Below are 27,266 nucleotides of genomic sequence, written 5' to 3'. Positions count from 1 at the left end.
AAATCTGTCAACATTTGGAATCAATTGGTAGTCAAAGTTGCAAGAAATTAATGAAACAACACCCTTGTTGCAAAAAAAGTTGTCTGCTTTCAAGTGCCTGAAGTCTTTTATCAGATTCAAATAATTGAGTGAGAAATTACCTCTTTCTCAAAAACTACGTTACTTCAGAGAGAGCCGTTTCTCACAATGTTTTATTTTATATCAACAGCTCTATACATTGCTCGTAACCAAGTAAGTTTTTTTATTCTAAGATTTATTTTTGAGTAATTACCAATAGTGTCCAGTGCCTTGTAAGGCATAAGGGTATGGTTCAATACTTATTGTTTTCTATGAAACATCAACATTCATTGCGAAATAAGTTGGTCAGGAAATTTCTGTTGCTGAGCAGTTTAAATAGGTGTGATTTGGGCACTTTTATTGCATGATACCGTTTTTGGACAGAAATCTCAACAAGGAAAGCTTCTGAATTAAAGTTACTGTTACTTTTCGTTTTAACTTTTATGGATCATACCTTTTACCATCATGAACACCAATATCATTTTTGAAATCCCGTATATTAAACCAATACAATTAACAAATAATTAACTTTACCGCATAAATGCGCATTCAACATCAATTTTCTTTTCTATACAGTTTTATCTTCTCATGTTGTTTTTTGTATCAATGTGAAAGTTCATACCAATAAACAATAATGTAAACAAAGGTCCCTTAACGTTACATATGTTTGGTCCACACACGTCTTCGCACCGTCAAAGATAATGCTAATTGGTTTTCAAGTTTTCAAAGTTGATTACCAAATTGTTCAATAATTTACTCTAGTTTTACTATAACAAATCTACATACCAAACATTCTCAGACCAACTTTTTCTAATGATTCCATGCTTTGCACGTTGGGGCATAATTTGGCTCTAAAAAGCTGCTTGTATTTTTTGATTAGAATAAAAACATTCATTCGTTTCATTCATCTGAACTTTTTATCTCCAGTTTTCATCCATTCACTTACACTTTAAAAAAGATGATTCAAATTATATATTGCAGTCTGTAGAGTTTGAGTAGCTTTCAAGTAGCTTTCAACAACCATCAGTTACATCGTCTTTCAAGATGGAATTTCACTTTGGTGCAAGCAGTTGAGTAAAGGGATATGAGTTTGATAAGTGTAGTTTAATTGTTTTTGGGGGTTTGGTGTGAAAGGTTCGTGTTAGGGCAGAAATTGAATGGTCTCTAAATGGTTGACTCATTATTATTCTACCTTTTTGGAGCATGTCTGGCACCCTATCTCATGCAACTAAGTCTCCCTCAATGAGTGTTAGGTTAGGGTTACACTTTGGTATTGGTGTAGAAATTCTGTTCGCAAATCTTGATCTAATATGTTATAGTAAAACAAATATTGAAAACGTAGTGCTATGGTAAGTTCTTGTGAGGGTGAGGGTTAAAGATATGGCTTTGGTAAAGGTAGAGTTAAGGTTATGGTTACGGTTAGGGTCAATGATAGGTTTATGGTTAGGTCCAGGGTTAGTGTTAGGGTTAGGGTTAGGGTTAAATATAAATACAACCGTAATTGTTAAGGTTGGTATTGGGATGAGGGTTAGGCTTAGATAGGGTTTAGGCTATGGTTGGGTAAATACACGGCCATTGTCAAGGTAGAGTTACCATTATTGTGACTGTTAGCGACTACTGTTCGACAGGTTAAAGTTAGGCTTGGTTCAGCATGAACATTTGGGTTTAACGCTTTTATAACGTGTTCTTTGGAGGAAAGTGCCGGGAGATAGCCTACCCAAAACAGATTACGATCACGACATCTTTCAAGTCATTAACACAACTTTAATAACATTAAATAATTCATGGAAATCATAACAGCTATGCATAAAAAACGCAACATCTGATCAGACCCGAACGGGACACACATGACCAGAGAATACAAGGTTGATCATGGTACTCACGATTACTTTAAACCAAACTGATTTTTTTTTCTTTTAAGATTACTGGCCCAGCTTTTAAATTTAATACATCATTATCGAGTCAGTCTCATACTAAGGTAATGCACCGTTGACCATTGTGGGGTCCAAATAGAGATGGTTTAGTAATCAGTAGAACTAGAACTATACAACTCAATGAACTACACAGCTACAAAGATAACACCTTTCTAAGAATTTACAGCACCGGAGAGAAACTTTTATCTTGGACGATATCCTCGTTTTCTTTTGGTTATTTTCCAAACTTTTGCTGAACCTGATATAATTTTAATAATGATTTGTACATTTTTATTTATTTGTTAGCTTCTTTGCAAAGTAAAACGACCCCTGAGACTGCCATTTTGAAAAAAAAAGTACACACTCAAACTCATAGGTCATAATTGACCCGAATTAAGGGTGCCATTGAGGCTGACCGTTTAAGGGTCAGACTGACCGTTTAAGGGTCAGGCTGATCATTTAAGGGTCAGTCTGACCGAGAATCTTTGTCATACACAGACGCAATACTGGGTCAATACTGACGCAAAATCCCGAGTTTAAATCAATTTTTAAAACCAGTTCCCTGATCAGACTGAACCAGATTTGGGTCAAGCTTAACCGGAATCCTAAAATGTGCCAAGTCAGACCGTGGAGTTTTTGGAGTGTATTTTTTTTTAAACTCTTACACATTATAATTCACTTCATTAGTTCATTATTTATTTGCCTAATGTCATGATTTATGTTTCACCTTCTCATGTTTATGTACAACTTAGTTCAAAGTATACCTTCATAGAAGTATTTTCTTTAAAAGGTAAATTTCACTTTATAGACAATAAGTACGACACAACCAACGTATTCTGGAAGAGTAAATCAAACCACCCTTCTTTTTGAGCTGGGTTTTTTGGGTCAGAAATTCAAAATGGCGAGGGAAGCCCAATTCAGCGTCATTGCTCTATACTGCTTACCGCATTCACACACATGTGAAAATACGTCTCCTTTCCGCACACACCTTTTAACACAATAGAAGGAATAGCTTTATAGGTTTCTAGGGTAAAGAAAATATTAGGTTTAAAATCCATATTATTAGTTTGTTTATGTGGGTTGCTTTAAAGGTGCCAAGTTGACCATCAACAAATTGATAATTTGTCATCAAATGGAATTTTCTTTAAAAAAAAAAAAGTTTACAGCTCTCTCGAACAATTTTAAGCACATAATTTTGAAACATTCTGAAGTAAAATGTGACTGTACATTGGTTGGATAATACATAATAAACCTAGCAAAAAAATATATTTTAGTTTATAATTTCTGTATGAATGAACAACAGCACAATTTAAATTTGTATAAGTTAATGAAAGATAAATATAAAAAAATCACTGCAGTTACTTGACCGTACTTTTGTAGACACTGAAACAAACACAGATCAATTATTGGCTTACACATAACACAAAGAAAGACGGAGCGAAGACCCTTCCAAACACCCGAAGACAAATACAAATCCAGGGCTTATTGGGGATCAAAACCCAATTGGTTATCTGTCTTTCGCTTTTGGCATGATTTATTTTCGTTGACTAGCCAGATGAACAATGTCCAAAAATATTATTCTCTGTAGTTCTGATGTTCAACATTTTCTGATGTAATTTCTTTTATTATCAGAACAATATCCGCACCTAGAAACCCAATAAAAGAACACACCCGCGCAAGTTTGCCCAATAGAGTCACGAGAAAGTAGTGAAAAAATCCCCGCATATTTTCATTGTTTTCAAACATCAGGTTTTGGACTCTACTGATCAAAACTAATTGTTACACTCATTTCTCCGAACACATAGCATTTCAAGGACAGTATGTTTCGAGGCAAGCTGTTCACCATGACCATCTGTATGCCTTGTAAGGCCTATGTTAGGGGCAAAACTTCAAAAATATATTTTTCAGTCATACTAGTGCTTTGCACATCCTTAAAGGATTTGGGTACCTTTTGTAACACAACACAATGTCCACAGATTAACATTAAATTTACACCGTTTGAAGATAATGATATTAGAAAGCGTACCTTAAAATATTAGTTACTGAGGTGCTGTAGCTTTTGCGAAATGAGTAAAACAATGTAATGAAAATACGTTTTTCGAGCTCAAATAAGTTTTGTCTCATGAACACTGAGACGAAAATTATTTTCATGACTTTGTTTTACTCATTTCTCGAAAAATACAGCACCTCAGCAAGTAATATTTTCAAGGAAGCTTTCTTCTATCATTATCTTCAAACTGTGTAAGTTTCATGTACATCTGTGAACGTTGTGTTTTTTGACATCACCGCACAGATTTTCGGCTGTGTAAAAAACGATACCATATTTTTATGTGAAATGTTCACAGGTTGGTTTTATTGTATATTTCCATTTACATATATAAGATTTAAGACACTGGACACTATTGGTAACTGTCAAATACTAGTCCTCACAGTTGGTGTATCTCAACATTATGCACAAATAACAAACCTGTGAAAATTTGAGCTCAATCGGTCGTTGAAGTTGCGAGATAATAATGAAAGCAAACACACCCTTGTCTCACGAAGGATGCTTGATTTCGAGACCCCAAATCTGAGGTCTCGAAATCAAATTCTTGGAAAATTGCTTCTTTCTCGAAAACTACATTACTTCGGAGGGAGCCGTTTCTCACAATGTTTTATACTATCAACCTCTTCCCATTACTTGTTACCAAGAAAGGTTTTATGCTAATAATTATTTTGAGTAAGTGACCACTGCCTTTAAGGCAACCGAACGGTTCCAAAAAATAAACGATACACTTTGCCTCGTGACTGAGTACAACTGCTGCTATTGTGATATATTTTGCTCAGAAATGGCTTAGTCTCCAGGGTGCTGATAGTTAATTAAAAAATGTCATATTTTTTACAACAATTTCTTTGTGTGGGAAAAACCGGAGAAGATGAACTCTTAGCACAAGTACCACACTGTACGCTCCATTTCGTCACACACGGTGGACAATTATCACCTCTCACTCCGTTTTCACGAATGTCTTTCATGCGTCAAAAGAAAGCTCATGCACACTGAAACCACTTCATCAACATTATACGAACTGTACTTTGGGCAGATGGCCAATAAGGGAACTATAACAATGCTTTCACTCCATGCTTTTGTAATAACATAGCATTAGTGCCAGCACAATGCACAGCCAATCTAACTCAGACAACCACACATTCTCAGCTCACAACAATTGGAAAATGTACAATGAAACAACAAAGTCAAAACTCAACACACCCTCTCATCTCAAGCCACCTTCACTTTCTCAACTCATCGTGACAAACAAACCACTCACTCATCACTTCACCGTGTGGGCTAGCCATCTACAACTCGGGTTCAGGATTAGGTTTACCAAATTATGTATAATTATAATCACCAAAATACAAATGGCTTTTTTGTTTTATTTGGTTCTCCTTGGTCTCAGCTATTCCGGTCGCTGTCTGCCGTGGTGTCCAGGTAGGCCGTGGCATACCTCTTGCCAACCTCCATGGAGTTACCGTCGTAGGATACACGACGTAGTGGAAATATTGCACTGTTGCCGTCGGCTTTGGAGAAGGTACGTAAGGCTGGGACCTGATGTGGAATAGGAAGTTTGTTATAGTGGGGGCAGCATGGGGGAAAATGTTTGTGGTTGTTATGCATTTCTTATTTGTATTCTTATTCTTTATTTGGCCATTAAAAAATAACAATATATAAGCAGACAGTATGTATAATAAATAATATAAAAACAAAAGTAAATACAAAAGCAAGACAAACAGTAAGGGCATAGGAAATTACAAAACAACCCTATTTATAATGTGATGGCCAGGATCAACAAGTTAGCTCTAACGAAATCTCGGGTCAGAGTTGACCCGGAATCTGGGTTCCAAGTTGCCCGACCCTTTTCCAGTCAATATGACGCAATTCTGGGTAAATCTGGGTCAGTTTGACCCATGATTTCTAGGTAAGTATGACCTGGAATAATGTCAAAATTTCCTTAATATGGGTCAAACTAAAATGGGTCAGCACGGGACCCGGAAATAGATCAGGCCCATATGACCGGAATCTGGACCCATTCTGACCTGATAGTGCATGGAATTCGGCACACAGTCAAAGTTTGCCGAAAAAAGACAGTTGGCTCTTGATCATGAGGCCATTGCAAAGTTGAACTTTTTGAAATGGCTGCCATTGCTTGTAATTCTATCCTATACTTTTTTAAAGCACTATAATCTGCTATTATGTACATTTGGTAAAATATATTTCTAAAATAAACACTGACCCATGTTGCCTTTATTGTTTGGTTAGATGAAAGGGGGGGGGGGGGAGAGACTGTGATAGCAAAGAGATGTATACCCATCTAACCAACCAAACATACCAAAAAAGGAATAACCTTTGTGTTAGGTCATAAGGCATACTGTTTTTTGAAGCACTTAACAATTATAACTACAGCTCTGCATCGCTATAAAGAAGCGGCGGACGATGCCTCACAAAGGACTGGGCGACCTTAGGGATTCTACTCACCTCGTACCCATCATCCGTTACGGGGTTGACGTTCTGATATTTACATTCCTTGTAGATGTTCCGTTTCTTGAGTAGATACAGGACAACGATGTCGCACATGACCGTAGCCTGTGTACATGTCAAACAAATAAAACAAAACAAAGGTAAGTGAGATCATGACTTGGGCCCAACATAGAGCTGCTTAGCAAACAAAATGCTTAAGCACGAAAATAGCTTGCTTATTTTTCACATGTTACTGGCAAATATGTCATACCATATACATTGCTTGTGACTGGTATTTAGCTGTTATTAACTTAGCATTACAATTGAGTGGAGTCTTGGCCGATAATCCGATTTTACTAAGCAAGGATGTTTTTGCTTAAGCAAAATTTTGTGCTTAAGCAGCTTTATGAAATTGGGCCCAGGGCCCAATTCCATAAAACATGTAAGCAGCCGTTTTGTGCTTACGGAGCGTAACTTAGCAGATTTTCTATTTCATAGAGCTGTTTAAACCGTAAGCAAGGGTAAATGCTGGCAAACTCTCGCGGTAACAATGCAGATCCATGGTGAACGTGCAGGCGCGCCAAGAAAGTTTCTGCTTATAGAAACCATGGTGAGATACGTTTATGCTTACGCACATTTTTCTGCAACAGTAAGCACAACAAAAAATTGCTTACGGGTAAAAAGCTTGACATGGTGGCCTTTGTGAATGTGGCGATGAGTCATCCCAGTTTGAATTTACATAACCATAACCAATACAGTCACGTCTGGGTCCGCAAATTAAACAAGACCTCAGCAATATTGATGTCCCGGGCGAATGGTAAGTCACGTCAGTAAGCGGTCATGATCAAACGAGACATCTTTATAATTGCGGTGAAATCATTGTTTCCCGGTTTTCTTTCCCAAGGTTTTTACGAAAGGTGAATTTGACCCCCTCCCCCTGTTCCCCGCAACCTTAATACAGACTTGACTTCTAACATTATATTAATATCCTAATTGGTCGATAACGGAATGGCTGATCTAACAACTGATCAAATTAGTGAGCTCAACTATCTGGGCAGAATTGAGGTACAGGAAAGGCACGCCCAGTGGCATTCCTCCATGTCATTACATTGCATGTAGCCTACAGTTCATGTGTCTATCTATACCAATAACTATTTCATTATAAGAGATGAAGTTATTATGGAAGGATAGATAGGGAGATAATATTAACACCAGTAAACTAACATGCGTTCGGCCTTCTCCCGTAGACGTGTGTGTCAGATATATTGACACCGAAACAACTATTTTAAGAGCAAACACTCCTCACATAATAAATTTTAAGTGACAATACTTGTCTTTGACAATTACAAAAAGCGTACAGTATCTTTGAAATCGTCAAGTATGTCGTTTTCAATATTCCGCTACCACGCGACATAAACTTTCTTTTGTTTGCATTTATGCTTTTTTTTTTATTTGTAAATGTTCTTATCTGTAAAACAAAATTATTACTTCTTCGGCTCCTGGCTGCGATTTTTATCAATAAACCGTTTCAATTGAATTGAATTGAATTCAATTCAACAAAATACAACTTTAAACGACTTCTCATTTCGAAGAAAAGAAGAAGAAAAAAACCTATTATTGACACACAACAGGACACGACTTGAGTTCTTCAAAAATAGACTAATTTCAAACTTCAGTTTGTTTACAAGTCTCTGGAAAAATCCCCCAAACGACCCAAAACGTATTGAAAACATTGAAAAATACCTGTTTGTCCCACACATGCACAAAATTCAGAAGTGGTCGGTTTGTTTTCGCAGTTGTGTGAAAAGGGTTTTATATTACTTGACATGATCTTACAATAACATCTAATAATACCGACGAGCTTGAGGAATGTTTCACCGCGATCATCGGGGGGAATGAAGGGGGATAAACTCCCCATGAGACACCAAGGTACGTGATGTGGATATTAAAGGCCGTCTTTAACTGATTGGTAAATCAGACTGGCACGAGTCTAAAGAAAGGTTGTGACCCCCAAACATGACAGTTTTACTCCTGAACTCATACCGGACACTGGCTGAGTTTTAGAGCTCGAGATTACCTGCCTGTGCCCCGCATGGTGGTCTGAAACACAGGGAGTGTGCAGTAGGTTCCGATGAGAGAGTGTTTAATTTTCTTAATTAGCGGGTATCGTTAGTGGTCACCCAGGAGATGACGGTAATTTGAAAGTCGGTCATTTTTTTCAGCTTGAGTCGACTTAGGTGAAGAGAATTTTGCACGAGACGAAACAATCGTAACACACTGACCATTACATTTTCATTAAAAATGGGGGCAAGTAGTATACCCGCCCCCCCCCCTTTTGGAGAATAGAGCCCAATTGGGTAAAAATGCATATCCAAAAAAGTCGGTTTGATCTGAGGGCCTAAACCTCGTCTAGATACCCGGCTCTGGCTGTGGCTTCGTCATCAATTTACGAGCAGTAGACACTTTGAACGGAACCGCACGTAGGTTTTGGGAAAAAATGTCCTCTGGGAAAAAATCAAGTGAGCAAAATTTACGTATCCGATATTTCATAAAACCACACGATTATTCCAGGTGTATGCTCAATATCTATATAGTGGCGTTTATTACGACATCACATTTTAGCTTAGTAAATGTTGGGCATAAAAGTGATGGGATTTTTATGCCCAGCTCTGGTTCACGGACACAACTTTAAGCAAAGAGGAACAGTGCATTCTCCCTGGCTTTCACGTCTTGGTATCAATGCACTTCCCATCACCTTTAAGATGATGGGGACCAATAATGGGAAATTTAACTAACAAAATGACGTGTGGGTGCCGATGGGGGCGAATTGACCTACAATCATCGGAGAGAATCATGACAGGGTTCAATTTCGTGGTATTTTCTGTGTGGCCAGTAATCGAGTCAATATCACGATATTTGTCGCCAACTACCTCATAATTATCCATTGACCTTTCCAGCAAACGGAAAATTGAATGACAATATTTGTCTCCGGGGATTGATTCGTTGTTGCCGGAGGGGGAAGGGGGGTGTGGGTTGTGAAATCACTTCTTCCTCGTTTAGAGGCTTTTCCAATATCAAGCCCTCTGGCTACCCGTAGGCTATACACACAGAAGAACACTGGCCTGGATTATATTCATACTGAACACTGGTTTGTGTTTCATGTGAAATGAATATACCCCGGTCGTTTTCAGAGGATAAGGCTGAATACACGGCGTTATCATAGGCTTAGTGGCGCTCAATTGATCTTTCACGCAACCTGACTTCTACATCAATACCCGAACCAATTGGGTTACACATTGCAAAAGCAATTTTAAGCAGTTCAAATTTAGGTTGTTTTTGTGGGCTTTTTACACGGCTCAAATATCACTCCGTCAAAAATGGAAAACCACACCAGAGATTTCAAAATCCCTTTGGTGTATACACATCCTGTTGTGATTCCAGTTAAATCTATGTCACTAAATACAGGCTGGAATTGGAGAAGTAGGCCGACTTATTGTGATGTCTGTACAGCCATAACTGTGACTGTATTATTGACAGGGACGGTTCATCAATGACTAGAAGTACAACGTGACACTTATGCCCCATGACAGACAAATGTGTCATGGTCTACTTATTTTCAATGTTTGGGTACACTTGTTCACGTCTCTATATTCTGACTTCCATATGTTCCGACAAACTTATAAAAGTTCCGGAACATAACCCTTCTGATTTACACGCTAGGATTTAGAAAAAACAACTAGGGGCGTCGGATCTAGGTGTGTAAACATAGGGATGCCGGAACATAGGGGTGTATAACCCAGTTGTCTATACTGGTCACTGTCAGGTTTATTTGGCAAAGTTTATGTGCTCGTTTTTTTTCTAAACGTCACCCCTGTGCCAAATTTATCGTTTTTTCTTTCTAACCCATCTCTTAAAGGGGTAAGTATACATTTGTTTTTTTAACTGCTCGGCTCGATTGGTTTAATCCTGTATACATGTATATAAATATCTGACAGGTATAAAAACATGCCCCCCCCCCCCGTTTTTTGGTTAATCAACTTTAGTTTGTTCCTTCAAAGACCTGGACACTATTGGTAATTGCCAAAGACCAGTCTTAACTTGGTGTATCTCAACATATGAAAATTTGAACTCAATTGGTCGTCGAAGTTGCGAGATCACACGTCACACGAAGTTGTCACACGAAGTTGTGTGTTTTCAGATGCTTGATTTCTGGATCTCAAAATCTTATTATGAGCTCTCGAAATCAAATTCAAATATTTTTGCTGAAAATTTCTTCTTTCTCGAAAACTACGTCAACAATGTTTTGTATGATTAACATACCCATCTTACTAATTCTTTTGTAAAACGAGCGCCCTCAACGTCGGGTTTTCGGGTTCTCTCACAATTCCTATGAAGACAGCTCAATAACATGTACTTCGATTGTCTTCATTTTTACAGGTAAATTTACCCTTTTTGATTTACGTATTTCTATTTCAAAAATTGTATAAGTATATCATCTAAGCTTGTCGTTCATTAGACATAAGTCTTAGAAGTTAATGTCTCTAGAATCTGCCATTTATGCTCTTAGTTTTGTTACCGTTTTGTTAATGATAGCCGATGTAAATAGAATTCCAAGATGGCGCGGCCCATAAAGCCGTGATATGAACCGCAAATGTATTTAAGTCGTTTTCTTGTATGAAGTGTTTTGATTATGCATATGGCTCTCGTTCGGTCATTTATTTAAAGTAACTTTGATGTGAATTATTGTTAAGTGTTTAAATTATCCCATAAATCTTATAAAGACAGCTAACATGATTACTCAAAATACTTGTTAGCATAAAACCTTACTCGGTAACGAGTAATGGAGAGAGGTTGATCGCAACTTCGATGACCGATTTAGCTCAAATTTTCACAGGTTTGTTTGTTATGCATATGTTGAGATACACCAAGTGAAAAGACTGGTCTTTGACAATTACCAATAGTGTCCATTGTCTTTAATGAGTGTCACATACACTAAAAATAACCTGTGCAAATTTGATTACTGCTGTAACGCTTCCCAGATTCAAAATTTGGCATGAACATTGATGTATTGTTTAAAGGAACACGTTGCCTTGGATCGGTCGAGTTGGTCTTTGAAAAGCGTTTGTAACCGTTTTTTATAAAATGCATATGGGTAGAAAGATGTTGTAAAAGTAGAATACAATGATCCACACAAACATGCCTCGAAATTGCGTGGTTTTCCGTTTACCTCGTCGACTAACACGTCGGCCATTTATGGGGGTCAAAATTTTGACTCCCATAAATGGCCGACCGTGTTAGTTCGCACAGTAGAAGGAAAACCACGCAATTTCGAGGCATACTTGTGTGGATCATTGTATTCTACTTTTACAACATCTTTCTACCCATATGCATTTTATAAAAAACGGTTACAAACGCTTTTGTTTTAACCAACTCGTCCGATCCAAGGCAACGTGTTCCTTTAATAAAGCACATTACTTCGAAGTGAACTGTTTTTCAATATGCTTTACGCTATACCGAAATCTGCTGGTAGGCGTCTTACTAAAAGTGTGTACTGCTATTAATTTTAAGAATAATCACCAAACGCAAATCTTCCCTTTAAAGAAGGTCTTTGTCACTGCTTTTGATTAATTCAGATACAGAGCAAACTTTTAATAGAAAAAAAAACATGTCAAATGCATTTGTTATTCATTCGTTGCACTGTAAAATTTGAAACAAAATTTGACACTCAAAAGCTCTCACTGTTTTCGTTTAATTTGCAGGTGGTTTACGCTGGGGGCCACAGTGTGTGATCTGTGACGTGAAGCAAGGTGTCAGAGAAGTGCACGTATAGGCACATACGTGGTTTCTTTTCTTCAGATTTGATTGTTGATTGCAAAGTGTAAACAACAGTATGTATTAACTATTTATGCTTCAGTAGCACCAGAATAATAAGACATGTGCATGGATTAGATTGTGTGCAATTGGTGATTACATTTATTATGGAAAGAGGCCTAGCATCTTCTTTTCAGCTAAAGAGGATTCATGGGGAAAACGGTTGTTGTACTCATGGATTGTCATCACATTTTTCTTCGTCGCGGTACCCGCCGCTTAATATAGGACTCGGTCTGCCACTAAACCTGGCAATTTTGGTGGTCTAGTTAGTGCTCTAGAATTGTAAAGGTTGTGGGTTCGAATCCCGACCGAGTAATATTATGCCTGTGATGTTTTCACAGAACTCGGACAAGTACTGAGTAATACAGTGTTAACACACATCGGTGTATGGGTAAAACCAAAGTTAGCATTTTACTCTTCTTCTTTTTTTTCCTTTTTTTTCTTCTTTTCTTCTTCTATTTTTTCTTTAGGTTGTATTCTCAGATTAAAGGTAATTGTCAAAGACCAGTCTTCTCACTTGGTGTATCTCAACCTATACTTTAAATAACAAACCTGTTAAAGTCTCAGCTCAATCGGTCGTCGAAGTTGTGAGATAATAATGGAAAAAACACCATTGTTTTAAGTTGTGTGCTTTCAGATGCTTGATTTCGAGTCCTCAAATTCGAAATCCAATGTCTCGTATCAAATTCGTGGAAAATTACTTCTCTCTCGAAACTGTGTTACTTCAGAGGGAGCCATCTTTCACAATGTTTTATACTACCAAACTCTCCCAGTTACTCGTTACCAAAAAAGGTTTCGTGCAAATAATTGTTTTAAGTATTAGTGTCCACTGCCTTTAAATTGAGGATGGTAATTACTTAGAATTGTTTTTGACCATAAACAATCACTTGGTTAGAAGAACTGGATAGGTGTTGTCGGAAACAACAGCCTTTGAAGTAATGTATATTTTAGATCGAGAAGTAATTGTTTACGTCAAAATTTGACAATCATCATGACCGGATTCGAACCCATACAACTGCTGCTTCCAACACTTGAGCTTGGGTCTAGTGGACTAGAGCGCAAAGGTACCACACACCACGGCACCCTTTAGCGAATATAAACCCTTCTCCCTATACGAATTCACCGTGCAATTTTAAGTTTATAAACGGTTTCGTCTGTTAAAAAACATATTGTTTTTATTCCCCAATGTTTCCCAGCTGGAATCACACGTCTGTCACAATTCATGAGTTCTATAGGGCTCTTTGTTATGCACCGTCTTCGCAAAACACTTCTCAACACACTTATCATCGGAACATCTCAAGCAAGAGCACTTGATAGCGAGTTTGCTCTCCGTTTTGTCTTGTGGGTTCTTCGCTCCCGGAGTTCTCGAGTTCTGCGGCATCCGCGACTGTTATAACATTATCACAATAAGGACTTTGGGACATTAGTTTTTGAAAGCGTTCGTTGCTTTAATCTTTTATACTAGACAATATATACATTCATAAATACCTCTTTCTCAAAAGCTACGTTACTATGGAGTCGTTTCCCGCAATGTTTTATACTATCATCAGCTCTCCATTGCTCGTTACCAAGTCAGTTTTTAAGTTGATATTTGTTTTGAGTAATTACCGAACGTGTACCTTCCCTTTAAAGGATCCTTAGCCTTTGCTTTCTTAGATGCAGGGGTTTGTAGTTGCAGGACATAAATGCTCATAAATAGTCATACATTAGGGACACATACGCCATCTACATTGTTTTCTTAATTTCCTCCTCTCTATATATACAACAACATTCATTTTTGTATAAATTAGATCTGGGAACATTCATAAAGGAAACCCCGCCTACAAATTATACCTATCTTTTTGTACCGGGGTTTCGCAGTTGTATTCTTCTTCTTCTTCCTTTAATGGGCTGCTTCAGAAAATTTGAAGATTACGCACTGTGGCTGGGCGCACGCGTGAAACCATGGGACCGTAAGACAATCAGGTGCAAAAAATATACATGGTGCAGGTAAAAACTGGCCAGCAAGATTACTAACTTTACACGCTTTTACATTGAATCGTTAAACCATTAGGGACACATGTCAACCAGCTATTAATGCTTTCATATTTGCCGCGCTCCCTTTCACGGTAGAATTCCATTTTGTAAATTGTGCTCCAGTGACCATTCATCATGCTTTAGAGACCTATACCTCGGGGGGTACATCTAAAGAGCTATAGCCGGATACTATTCGCATCTCTTTCTACTAACTATGTAAGCTTGCTTTTTATGAGGTCTAATGTGTGATGTCCTTGGCCCAATTTTGAAAGTCTGTTAAGGGAGAATGTAATTATTGAACAAAGTTATAGATATAACTAAATGCACAATTCACCATTATACCAGTTACAGACAAGGAACATTGGCTGAAAACTGAATTATGCCGAGCAATATTTTTTTTTGTGAGATTTACAAATAATTATTATTAACCATTATTAAACACAAATGTGTATCCTCAATGTAGGCCAAAGGTTGGTCATTTGAGTCACCTTATTTCACCATTCAAGACGATAATGGTGACCTAGTTTTTTGTGTGCTAAGCAGCGCTCCAGCAACAAGCAATATACGTTGGTTGGAACCCTGTTTACGCTTAGCAAGATTTTTTTCATACTTGTCTTGTTTTTATAAATAGACATGAATGGGGTTATTTTGGACCTTATCTGAGGGAGTACATGCAGAATATGGAGATAACCTATTTGTGTTTATACTAAGCATAAGCAGCAAACCAGCCATAAGCAATACACGAGGGTTGCAACCCTGTTTCTGCTAAGCTGTTTCTGCTATTGTTGTCCCTTCCTCTTATCGCTGCGGTGTTTTGTTTCGGGTGTAGTTTTTTGTTTTCAATAGTCTGGTTTTTGCTTGTGTTTTAATGTTTTCTTTTGTGTGATTTTTAAATGTTTCAGTGCAATCACCTTTTTATATTGTATAATTATATTTTTATCGTTGGCAGGGGTCTGGTTTTGTACATCTTTTGATGACAGTTTTATAATTTTGTTTAAACCTTGACAGCCTTGTAACTATTGTGTATTACTAAAGATTTAAAATAAATAAAATAAATAAAGCAATAGTTGTCTAAATGTAAAGCAAATGGGAAGTATTTTATGTCAGGCATGCTTACCAGCGACAGCAGCGCAAACCCGGACGCCACATTGAGCATAAGAGGGATGAAGTCGAACTTTCCCGCCTGCCCGGTGATCTTAATGTTGAATAGAATGCCGTAGGCCTTCGTTAACGTCCGAAACTCTGTCCCGTTCACTTTGTAATATTTTGAGTACCTGTATTGCCATGGTGACGGAAAAATAGAATAATACAAAAAGACAAACGGGGGAAAAATCCATTAGCAAGATGGAATACAGAAGAGGAAGAGGAGAAATTGGAAGGAAATAGAAGCATTATTGATGAAATTCACGACTTTCTGAGAGCGTCTTGAGTGATTAAAAGAGTTAAGAACCCCGTGATAGATTCAAAGTGACACCTGACTGACGTTAACAGGGTTACAAGAAGTCTATAAAGACACACCGGCTCACTAGAGAGCTTGACCAGTTTATTTGCAACCATTTGCAGGGTCTTTATTGGTCCGAAACGGATGACCAATCAGTTGCCACATTAGTCCCTGCCTTCTCTTCGTAAAGTAAAAGATGAAGAAGAAATGCCAAAATTTGTGTTATCCTTTAACTGCTTTTCTGTGTCATAATTGGTTGGAGTACTGTAATTAGACTGACTTTGGTAAGATTAGATCGTGTACCTAATCTGAAAGACGGCGTCACTATATTTTTATTCCTTTGTTTTTGATAGTGTTAAATTATGATGGCGACCCTTCTTGATCTTGTATACTGTTCCGTACAAAATTACCAACAAATTAATTATTCAAACGAACCCAAACGCTTCCCGGCAGTATGGGCAGGTTTTGGTTGAAGTTTTAATAAATTTCATCTCAAAACCACGTGATAACGTTCGGCTATAGAACCAAAAACTCCGAAAGCAAACTAAGATTAAAGATAAACAAAAATAACGGACATATGAAAAAAGTTGAGGTGGTTAGAATCATTTTTGAACACGTGTACTGATTATTAAAGGGATGGGACTGTGGTCCATTTTTACTTTTTAAAAGCTTAAAAGCAGCAAGTAGAAAAGAGGGGGAAAATAAAACGAGATTTTCTGTAACCTCCAGAAAAAAAAAATGTTCGAGTACATTTTACACCACGCGCGACCTGATTGAGTGGATACGGCTGTGTTTGCCTATTGCTGTCGACTCTTTTGTCGCAATATGCAAGCCTTTTCAATGATGTAGCCCGAAGCCACAGCCAAAGGTGCCAATAACGGAATGTTATCAGTGTGGCTCCGGATAGTGATTGTCTATGTACAATGAATGACGTTGGCAGTTAATACAGCAATATAACCATTTTAAGCCTTCACAAAATCCGTAGCCAGCACCGTAACTGGGGGAGGGGATTCCTCGTCAAAATTGGTGTATGTGCCCCCTGGTTCCCATTTGAAATGTCTTTGTGATGAATAAATGCCAGAGTAAAATTTTACCAATTACAGGCTTCAATGTGATAGATTCAATGTTTTAAAACCATAGTCCATTTACAGTCAGACAATGTATTTTCCTATTCATTAATTTATAAAAGAGGTAGCCTAATTGGCCCATACCAACAGCGCTGAAAAAGAGAATTGTTAAAAAACAAATGCAAACTGGAGTATGCACTTTAAAAACAGTGTTTGATTATAGACACAATTCTAAGAATAGATTTTGTACACACTTTTTTTCACATGTATATCATAAAACATGTTTAGATTCTTGCTGTTACAAACCATATGAGCAGAGCAGGTGTCAACAAATTATAATCATGTTTATCATGCAAAAAAGTGGGTACAACAAATGTCTTTAAAACCTAAACAAAGTGTTTACAGTGCACAGTGTATAGTTTGAAATGCCAAGAATTGACCCCACCACCCCACCCCAGCCATTACACTTTCGGAACAGAAAAAAATAATAAAAAGTTCATAGTTTTACAAATAACTTACAGGGTTTACAGAAGGTAATGGTGAAAGACTTCTCTTGAAATATTATTCCATGAAATGCTTTACTTTTTGTGAAAACATTAAAACAATTATCAATTCTCGATAGCGAGAATTACGTATTTATTTTAAACACATGTCATGACACGGCGAAACGTGCGGAAACAAGGGTGGGTTTTCCCGTAATTTTCCTGACTCCGATGACTGATTGAGCCTTATTTTTCACATTTATTTTTTAAATTGTCCCCTAGTTTCACCCTTGCAGACAAGACATCGTCTTACCGGAAGTTAAATCCTTTTGCAATTTTAGCGTGTTCGTCATCTGACCGGAAGAACCTGTATCTTGGTAGACACTCGTCTCTATGTCGGTCTAGATTGCAATTCCATTGGATATCTATCGTCACAACTCCGCCCTAGGGGAAACAAAAAGAAACAACCGATTTAGTTATGCAATATTATTGCCAAACGCATCAGCGTCAAAAACAACAGGCTGGCCGTGGGATAGAGTGTCCCCTGTATTTATGATGCATAAGGAAAGACAGGCACTGCCGTCGATTTCACAAAACTCTTTCTAACTTAAGACCAATCTTAGGACTTTAGGACGAGTCCCCATCCTGCACTGTAGCATGCGGACCTTAATATTAATCCTGAGTTAGGACGAGTGACTCGTCCTAACTCGCGATAAAACGAGTCCTAACTCTTTGTGAAATCGTCTGCAGGTCTTAAAGGCTCAATCATTTCATTGGGTAAAATTATTTCATTGGATACAATGATTTTGTTTTGGATTAACGTGTCGGGCTGGCGTCCATGCCCAAGTGAGCCATCTGGCCATTTTGTGAAAGCCCGTCGACATAGGTTTTTTTTGTTAACGTTTGGTTGAATGCCAGCATGTTTATGCAAAGGTCGCAGGTTCAAATCTCATTCTGGTAAATGTTGTCCTTTTCCACCCCTAATATTTAATAAGGACTTAACAGTACTTGTCAATATAAATTGACGACTCCATAATCTGCATTGAGTATTATCTACAAAATACACGAAAGCATACGCCCTAAGTTTGATCTATTACCCTTCAAATATTTCAGTGACAGTTCAGTCTTCATTTCTGCCCATCATAATTCCATTGCTGTGTAACTCCCTGGATATCAATAACAGTTTATGAAGCCATAAACCTGGGGGATCGTTACATTGTTGCGGGCAATCAGCGAAGAACGAGACACAAAGACGGGGGACCAATAACACCAAGTGTTCTTCTTTAGTAAAATCAGCCAATAATTTGAAAAACTAATTTGTTCTGCCGATGGGTGCAGCTGTCGTAAGATCTCTTGGGCTAGGGTTCATAAAATGGCAATCGATTTGAGGCGATATCGCGGGACCCGATTGACTGGAATGATAAAAGTCCCTCTAGCATTACACAGAGTTGAATAGAACCACCTCTAATGGAGTCTTTTGGCAATGGAGATCATTGTACATCTAGTCTCGCTGTGTTGGGAAGTTTAATAGTCTGATGAAAAGTGCGTCAATCCATAGGTTTCAACCTCTGAGAACCTTCTCATATATTTATTCAAGAAACAACCGGAACTGGTTGGAACAAAAATATTAAAACACGTTTTCAGGTCAATGTAACAGCAGTAGTAGTTGTCAAATTTACATTAAAGGAACACGTTGCCTTGGATCGGACGAGTTGGTCTATAAAAACGTTTGTAACCGTTCGTTATAAAATGCATATGGTTGGACAGATTTTTTAAAAATAGAATACAATGATCCACACAAATTTGCCTCGAAATTGCGTGGTTTTACTTTGACTTTGCGAACTAACACGGTCGGCCATTTATGGGAGTCAAGAATTTGACTCCCATAAATGGCCGACCGTGTTAGTTGATGAGGTAAAAGGAAAACCGTGCAAATTCGAGGTATGTTTGTGTGGATCATTGTATTCTACTTTAGCAACCTTTTTCTACCCATATGCGTTTTATAACAAACGGTTTCAAAGACCAACTCGATCAATCGAAGGCAACGTGTTCTTTTAATAAGCTTATCGACTGTTATAATATGCTGCTCTCTGTGCTACGGTCAATACGGCTAGCCAATACTCAAGATAGGTCACGTGTAACACTAAAGTGGCTTTGGCTATGGCTGTGATCAATGGCTGCTGCAGTAACATTTAAGAGTAGGCAATTGGTAGAGATCTAGCCGTACCTGCTTCCAAAGGCCCATAGTCGAATACGGCTGTAACAGTTGGTGCAAATTCCCTCAGATTTTGTTTTCTCTTATACATGATTCAAGTTTGACTTTATCATTCAGAGCACTGGCTCTTTTGTTCAGTGACTGGCCAGCGGAACCAGTTATGTTGTCAGGTATAAATTTGAATACCTCACAGAGCCTAAAATAGTTCATTTAATATTGCTTGCGAGTACGTTATTAGAACCCATGGATCTGGTCTGTAATTGCAATAATTCTTGATCCATCTGTTCATTAAAAATCTGGACAGCTGAGGGGTCAAATAAATTTGGCAAAACACTTAAAGTAAATCCTCGGCTGTAAAATGCGTATACACTTTGCACTTTTAGTAACCTTTTTTCCATTGAAAGGGTGCCCTCAACTGACAAATATAGTTGTTAACTTTGTACATCATCAGCAATTTATAATGATTGATTCATCAGTTGCTAGCTTGCTTAATTTCCTCTATACTGACCTCTAATGTAGTAGTACTTTAATGACTTTCTGGCCTGTATGATTGTGTGCCACTGAAGATGCCACACAAAAGCGGCGCCATTTTCAAACTCGCAAACAAAAACACGTCTAATGCAAGCAGTGCGTACACAAGTGATGTAATTGTTTGATATACTAACTAGTTTTTCTTCTTAAAGTTTATTTATGCCAACAAATGTAATTTATTCTTTACACACCTCTCTCTCTCTAAAATTGTCATCAAGTATTCGTGACACGCATTGGTATTGCATGCAGGTTTTTTTTCTAAATGGCGTCCACTGACTCCAACGAACGCACTCTGCTATGATAGCTGCTTACGCATAGAAAGTAGCTAAGCATAAAAATACGCTTACCAGTATAAGGTTACCAGCCAAACCACCATGTCACAAAAGCAATTTGCTATTAGTATCCTGCTCTTTTGTGTTTAGCAGAAAACTGTTAAGCTATAATATCTGCTTGAGCAGCTCTATGAAACTGGGCTTAGTTAGCACGGTGCCTTATATACCCACCCTGTACGCCATATTCTCGAATGTATCATTTGCCATCTCCACCATGGTACCCAGCCTGAAGATGGGACACAATGGGTCTGAGTCGGCATCGTAGCGACAACTTCGTAGATACGACTTCTGTGTTGTTTCCCGTATATTCCTTCTGTGGCAAAAGTGTAAGGGAATGGGGACATGCAGCATTAAAAAAAAAGTATAGAGAAAGGAATGTGGTTAGTTGGACCTAGAATTAGTAGTTTAACGGATGATAACTGTTATTATTATGGATGCATAAAACATTGACAACAGGTTGGGAAGAGGAGGGTGGGCGATATACATAGACACTCTTAAGCTGGCAAGTGAATGAACTATACAGCTTTTTTTATGCATAACTTGTGGTTAGCTTAGTAAGGGTTCCTGTGCCAGGAGTGTCACCTGTGACAGACATGGCGCATTATAAAGTATCATATATCATCATTATTATTATAACTCATGATATGCATAGTATCATGTTGCCACCATATTGGTCATGTTCCCTGTATCCGACAGTAATTAATGCAATATTCACTATGGGAATCAATGTGTGGTGAAGAAGTTTTCAGCTAGTGGTTTAATCCCAACGAGGCCTGGTTCTTGATAATTTTACCGAGACGAAGTCGAGGTAAATTATCAAGAACCTGGCCTCGGTGGGTATAAACCACTAGTTGAAAACCGGTTCAACACACTTTGATTCCCATTCATAAATACTTTTTCGGTCAAAACATCATCCCTTTTTGGTCAAAAAGTAAAATAAATGATTTTTTTTTAAATAATTGTTAAATGATTTCTTTCAACACAACACCCCTCCAGCTATGAAATGGTAAAGCCCTCCGCCGCCCTCGTGGTAAACAACTCCTTATAAGGGAAAGCTGTGGGCGTCGCGCGTATCGCGTGATGTGGCACAACTGTTTCAGCCGTTGCTCCCGACCAATAGGAATGAAGAAACGGTTTTATAAGAACAGGTGCAAGGTCGCGTGTCACGCTCATGAATTAACACTTTTTACCGGTCATAAACAAAGGTTTATACACACCCACGAGACGCGCTCTCCACCAATAGGAATAGCGAAACTGTCTGAGGTATTTATGAATACTATTATTATCTTCCAGTCTCTCAGTATGGTACAAAACCCGGATGGCCTAACCATGATAAATGTTTATGTGTACTATATGCTGCAGTGGTTAAAACAAATTATAGTATTTATCCCCGATGCAAAACTAACATCTATTAAAAACAATATTGCAATATAAAAATATCCATCAACTATCGGTCCAAACTAATTGAGACAACTGACCATGCGTGTCAACTGCTCTTCACTTAAAGAGACCCTGGCCATATTTCCCTTAAACTGGGATTAATTTGTGGAGGTTGCCTTAAAAAGCACCGTGATCAGAACGCAGATAAAATCAAATGAAATCAACTACACAATGTTAACGTCACTTAAAGGCAGTGGACACTATTAGCCTCCACAGTTGGTGTATCTCAACATATATGCGTAAAATAACAAACCTGTGACAATTTGAGCTCAATCGGGCATCGAAGTTGCGAGATAATAATCAATGGAAAATTACTTCTTTCTCAACAACTATGGCATTTCAGAGGGAGCTGTTTCTCACAATGTTTTATACCACCAACCTCTCCCCATTACTCGTCACCAAGAAAGGTTCTATGCTAATAATTATTTTGAGTAATTACCAATAGTGTCCACTGCCTTTAATAATAGTTAAGTTATTAACCACATAATGATGGTCGCTCGTTTATTTCCATGCACAAAACAGCTGTAAGATTGATGTAGAGGGCAAATACAACTCAGTATTCTCACTTGTATTGTATCCCAACTTTGCAAAAAAATACCAAACATTAAAAGTTTGGACTCAACAACATTGAAAGAGAAAAATCAAAGAAAAAAAACCCTTGCACAAAATGTGTGTGCTTTCAGATGCCTAAAAAGGCTTCAGGCCCGAAATCTACTACCTCTTTCTCAACACCTACGTTACTTCAAAGGGAGCCGTTTCTCACAAAATGTTTTCTACTATCAGCAGCTCTCCATTGCTCGCAATTATGTTTTTTATGGTAACAATTATTTTGAGTGATTACCACTAGTATCCATTGACTTTAATTTTGGCGTAATGAGAAAAAAACAAAACTTGAAGTTGTTGTGAGTGTGAGTGACTTATAGCTTTCTACGGCGGATATCAGTGTCTGATTCTTTAATTATAGAGGCCATAGTACACGCCTCGGTGCTTCGCCAGTAAGAGTCTTACATGTTGTCTTTTCATTAATCACTGCATGAAAATACAGCACGTTATAAATCAATAGAAACGCCTTGCAGAGCTTGGGGGGATGGAGCATCACCTTATGGTTGGATACGGTCCGCGTATCACGGTGCCCTCTCACGGATAGCTGTCGGTTACTAACTTATCAATTAGGGACATGGTCAGTCTTTATGAAGTGATGTGTGGCAAATTGGAATTAGGGGCAGCTATCAATAAGAAGTGACGCCGCTGATCTCGGGTGATGCACGGGAGGCTGAGGGGGAGACGAGGGAGAAGGGTACGTGGGACGAGGATTGATGTACACCCTAAACACTCCCGAGTCAGATTTGACCGGGATCCTGGTCTTGGGGTTGACCCCTTTCTTGGTCAGTGATATGGAACCCGTGTTTCGTGTTAAGATAACACATACATTGGTAAATTTGACGCAGAACAGTGCATTTATCTAAAGTTTCAACCCAGTTTCCGGGTGTCTTATAATGCATCTGAAAGCACACTTTATGCAACAAGGGTGTTTGTTCTTCTGTCATCCTTTTTTTGCAACTTCGATGACCAGTTTAGCAAAAACAATTACAATTGTTTTATTTTATGCATTGTTTTGGATGTTGTAAGTGAGAATACTGGTCTTTCATAAAATACCAAAGGTGTCCAATTCTTTTAAGGTTTAACATTTGAATGGCGGATTCGGAAGGGTTTAGAAAAGGGACAGTGTACGAGGGAACCAACGGACTATGTTATAGTTATCTTGAAATAATCATTTAGAGCAACTTTATCCATCGATGTATTCGAAAGCACGATCTGTTTACAGGAGCCGTCGGGCCTGGAGCTTGACATAAAAAGCGACTCAAATAAATTCCTCAAATTGAGGTATAGCAAAATGCCCTGTCGATTCTTTACACAGCATGGACGACTAATGAATAGGGTTACAGCTTAAAGAGAAAACATGCTCGCAGGAAATGAAGAAGTGACGAGAAGGAAACTTAGAGAGTTGGATAATCGATGGAGAGGGATAAAGGAAGGACGGCGGCCCACTAGCTGACTCGAGGGTTGCCGGGTGGAAAGGGGGTTCATAAACCGAAGAAGGATGTCTCGGTTTGATGAATGTGGATATCGCCCCGGAGTGGGTGGCTGCATTGAGTAATGAAGTCAAATGTTTGTTACGTGAAAAAAGGGAACAAGTTAAAGGGTAATTACATCGATGGGTGTTTTGGTAGAGTCTATTCCACCGTTAAGAATTTAGCATGCACACCGCACATTCTTTAAACATTATACTTTCACCACATCACGAAATCCCGTTGTTCAGTGAAATTAACGAAAACGAGCATGGACTTTGGCACATACTGAGTAATGTTATGTGAAAAGTTTCGCTATATTATGTCCATTCAGTTTTTCCTTTGAAAACTAGGGAAAATATTCATCGTTAATACATATCAACTATCAAATAAAAGGTTTTTCAGTTCCTGTATTTGTTCATTTTGTGCCATCGCAAAAACGTATGTGGTTCTTTGCACACCTTGTCGTTGCTTTAATAATCGCCCAAACAAAACTCCTTATTATAACATTAATGCGCAGTTTCCAAACTAACGATGTTTGACATTCCATCTAGCCGTAAACATCATCAGGGACATAAATCAAACTCAGTACACACCGTCATGGACAGACAGCCCTAACACTCTCTCAACCAAAAAAGAGTTATTTCTGATTGTGACGCCGGTCATTGTCTTTGGGGGTTTCCACTTAATTAAGAAAGTGTTTACTCTTCGCCAATATGAAGAAAGTGAACAGGATATTAGTGTGGGGGAAAAGGTCAGCGTACTCGGTTAGTTAGTCTTTTGGTTGAGTGGAGTGTTGATTTAGAAGTCAGTTTGTCTCGACAATGACTTGTAATTACTTGGCTTATATTGCCAGGTGTATAATATGGTTGCATATCCGTTGGACACAGGCAAACTCTCTGGTTTTTCTTCTAGCATAACGGATGCTGTTTCCACGACATGGCAGAGAGCGTAGGGAGTCCACAACTATCGGAATTGCTGACTGCAATTATTTATACCTAGCAACAAATCTCTTGCACGCTAAAAAGGGTTGGGAGTTCTGGTTTTAAAAAGTGCTTAGTCCGAAAACCTCTTTGACTTATGACGCGATTGTTTGTTTAATCCGTGTGACCCGTACTGTCTTGTATCTGTTGAACGTCTTTCGGTCAGATTTCTCGACCAAATCATTACCAATGAATTAGTACACTGTAACAAATATCCGGGTCAAAATAAACCAAATTGACAAGAATATGGGTCAGGCTCGAGCAGAATCCATGCTAAAATATCAATGTTTTAACTTCTTCCTGGGCCAGCTTGACTCATAAACGGATCAGCCCCCTTGTACATGGGATAAGAGTCAATGTGAATCAGGAGTGTCTAGACCTGAATTACAAGGTACCAGGGACAGTGATGTAGTCCGTTAAGGGAACACGACCCAGGCGAAAACTTCGAACTTCCATTCCTTCACACATCATTTTGTATTTATTAGCGGTTCCGATCTAGGCACTCAACAAAATGGCCACCAAAATCATACCATTATGGTTTGCCTTAATAATCAGGCCGGCACTGGGCCTGTACATTATATGTATCATGTCTTTATGGTTTGCCTTTATCAGGCCGGCACTGGGCCAGTACACGATGTATCATCACACCATTATGTTTTGCCTTTATCAGGCCGGCACTGGGCCAGTACATGATGTATCATCATACCATTATGGTTTGCCTTTATCAGGCCGGCACTGGGCCAGTACATGATGTATCATCAAACCATTATGGTTTGACTGTATCAGGCCGGCACTGGGCCAGTACATGATGTATCATCATACCATTATGGTTTGCCTTTATCAGGCCGGCACTGGGCCAGTACATGATGAATCATCATACCATTATGGTCTGCCTTTATCAGGCCGGCACTGGGCCAGTACTTGATGTAGCATCATACCATTATGGTTTGCCTTTATCAGGCCGGAACTGGGCCAGTACATGATGTATCATCATACCATTATGGTTTGCCTTTATCAGGTCGGCACTGGGCCAGTACATGATGTATCATCATACCATTATGGTTTGCCTTTATCAGGCCGGCACTGGGCCAGTACATGATGTATCATCATACCATGGTTTGCCTTTATCAGGCCGGCACTGGGCCAGTACATGATGTATCATCATACCATTTATTTGCCTTTATCAGGCCGGCACTGGGCCAGTACATGATGTATCATCATACCATTATAGTTTGCCTTTATCAGGCCGCCACTGGGCCAGTACACGATGTATCATCATACCATGGTTTGCCTTTATCAGGCCAGCACTGGGCCAGTACATGATGTATCATCATACCATTATGGTTTGCCTTTATCAGGCCGGCACTGGGCCTGTACATGATGTATCATCATACCATTATGGTTTGCCTTTATCAGGCCAGCACTGGGCCAGTGCATGATGTATCATCATACCATTATGGTTTGCCTTTTTCGGGCCGGCACTGGGCCAGTACATGATGTATCATCATACCATTATGGTTTGCTTTCAGGCCGGTGTCGATTGCAATTATGTCCTCTATGCAATACTATTCGGAGGACAGTATTGCATATGCAATAATGTCCGCAGGACGATTTTGCCTATGCAATCGTTACCGCCCGGACGCTGCTGCATAGTGCAATTGTGTCCGCCCGGACACATTGGCATATGCAGTTCTGTCCGCCCCCATGCAAAACTGTCCTTGATATACGTAGGTTCAGTGCACGAACGCTCGCTTACACGCGCACATACATGTACAGTCATGTACATATCCACCGGGCGGTTTTTTGCCCCGGACACGATTGTATATGCAAAAATGTCCGGAGCGGACAGTATTGCATGGCGGACACAATTGCATCTGACACCGGCACTAGGCTAGTACATGATGTATTATCATACCATGTGACAATAATCCAGTCAAAGAACTAATAAAATCAGACATTTTCAAATCAATAAATGGGTGAATAATATTCAAAATAATCACAAATTAATACTAGTGGCGCCCCAATTCCGACAAGGGTTGAACATATGTTCATCACGTATTGGTTCAGCTGGTGAACACATTCGGATCGTTCACTTTCAAATCGAAAACAGGGTCTTTATATTGTAGTATAGAAAGGGCAGACCAGTCACAAGACTTTACAGCTCAAAATGCGATGCATCAATTTCTGATTTCTATTTATTCAAGCAATGATAAATAAATATTCCCAGATGGCCCGTGGGGTGTTGGCGACTTGTCGAATGCCCAGACTTCTCGACTTACACATACAATATCAAGGTGTGAAATCACACAAGCTGTTGCAAGAGGGAAAGCAAACGTGTTCAGGAAATAGTGTGTAAA

The 27,266-nt window shown here is 38.7% G+C and overlaps 1 protein-coding gene across 1 annotated transcript in view; it reads right to left on the bottom strand.

The window, feature by feature from the left end:
* Positions 1–4,959: 4,959 nt before the first annotated feature.
* Positions 4,960–27,266, bottom strand: part of LOC139938495 (P2X purinoceptor 4-like) — a 101,846-nt gene continuing 79,539 nt past the window's right edge. The window contains exons 7-11 of the mRNA XM_071934056.1: positions 20,589–20,727; positions 17,653–17,783; positions 15,467–15,623; positions 6,481–6,588; positions 4,960–5,553 (exon numbers count right to left, since the gene is read on the bottom strand). Of these exons, the coding sequence (XP_071790157.1) occupies positions 5,401–5,553; positions 6,481–6,588; positions 15,467–15,623; positions 17,653–17,783; positions 20,589–20,727 (688 nt within the window). The 3' untranslated portion in view covers positions 4,960–5,400. The remainder of the gene's footprint in view (positions 5,554–6,480; positions 6,589–15,466; positions 15,624–17,652; positions 17,784–20,588; positions 20,728–27,266) is intronic.

Source organism: Asterias amurensis, chromosome 6 (assembly GCF_032118995.1).
Source record: "Asterias amurensis chromosome 6, ASM3211899v1".
NCBI lineage: Eukaryota > Metazoa > Echinodermata > Asteroidea > Forcipulatida > Asteriidae > Asterias > Asterias amurensis.
The sequence above is the reverse complement of the archived record's forward strand: the minus strand, read 5'-3'. Positions and strand labels throughout refer to the sequence as shown.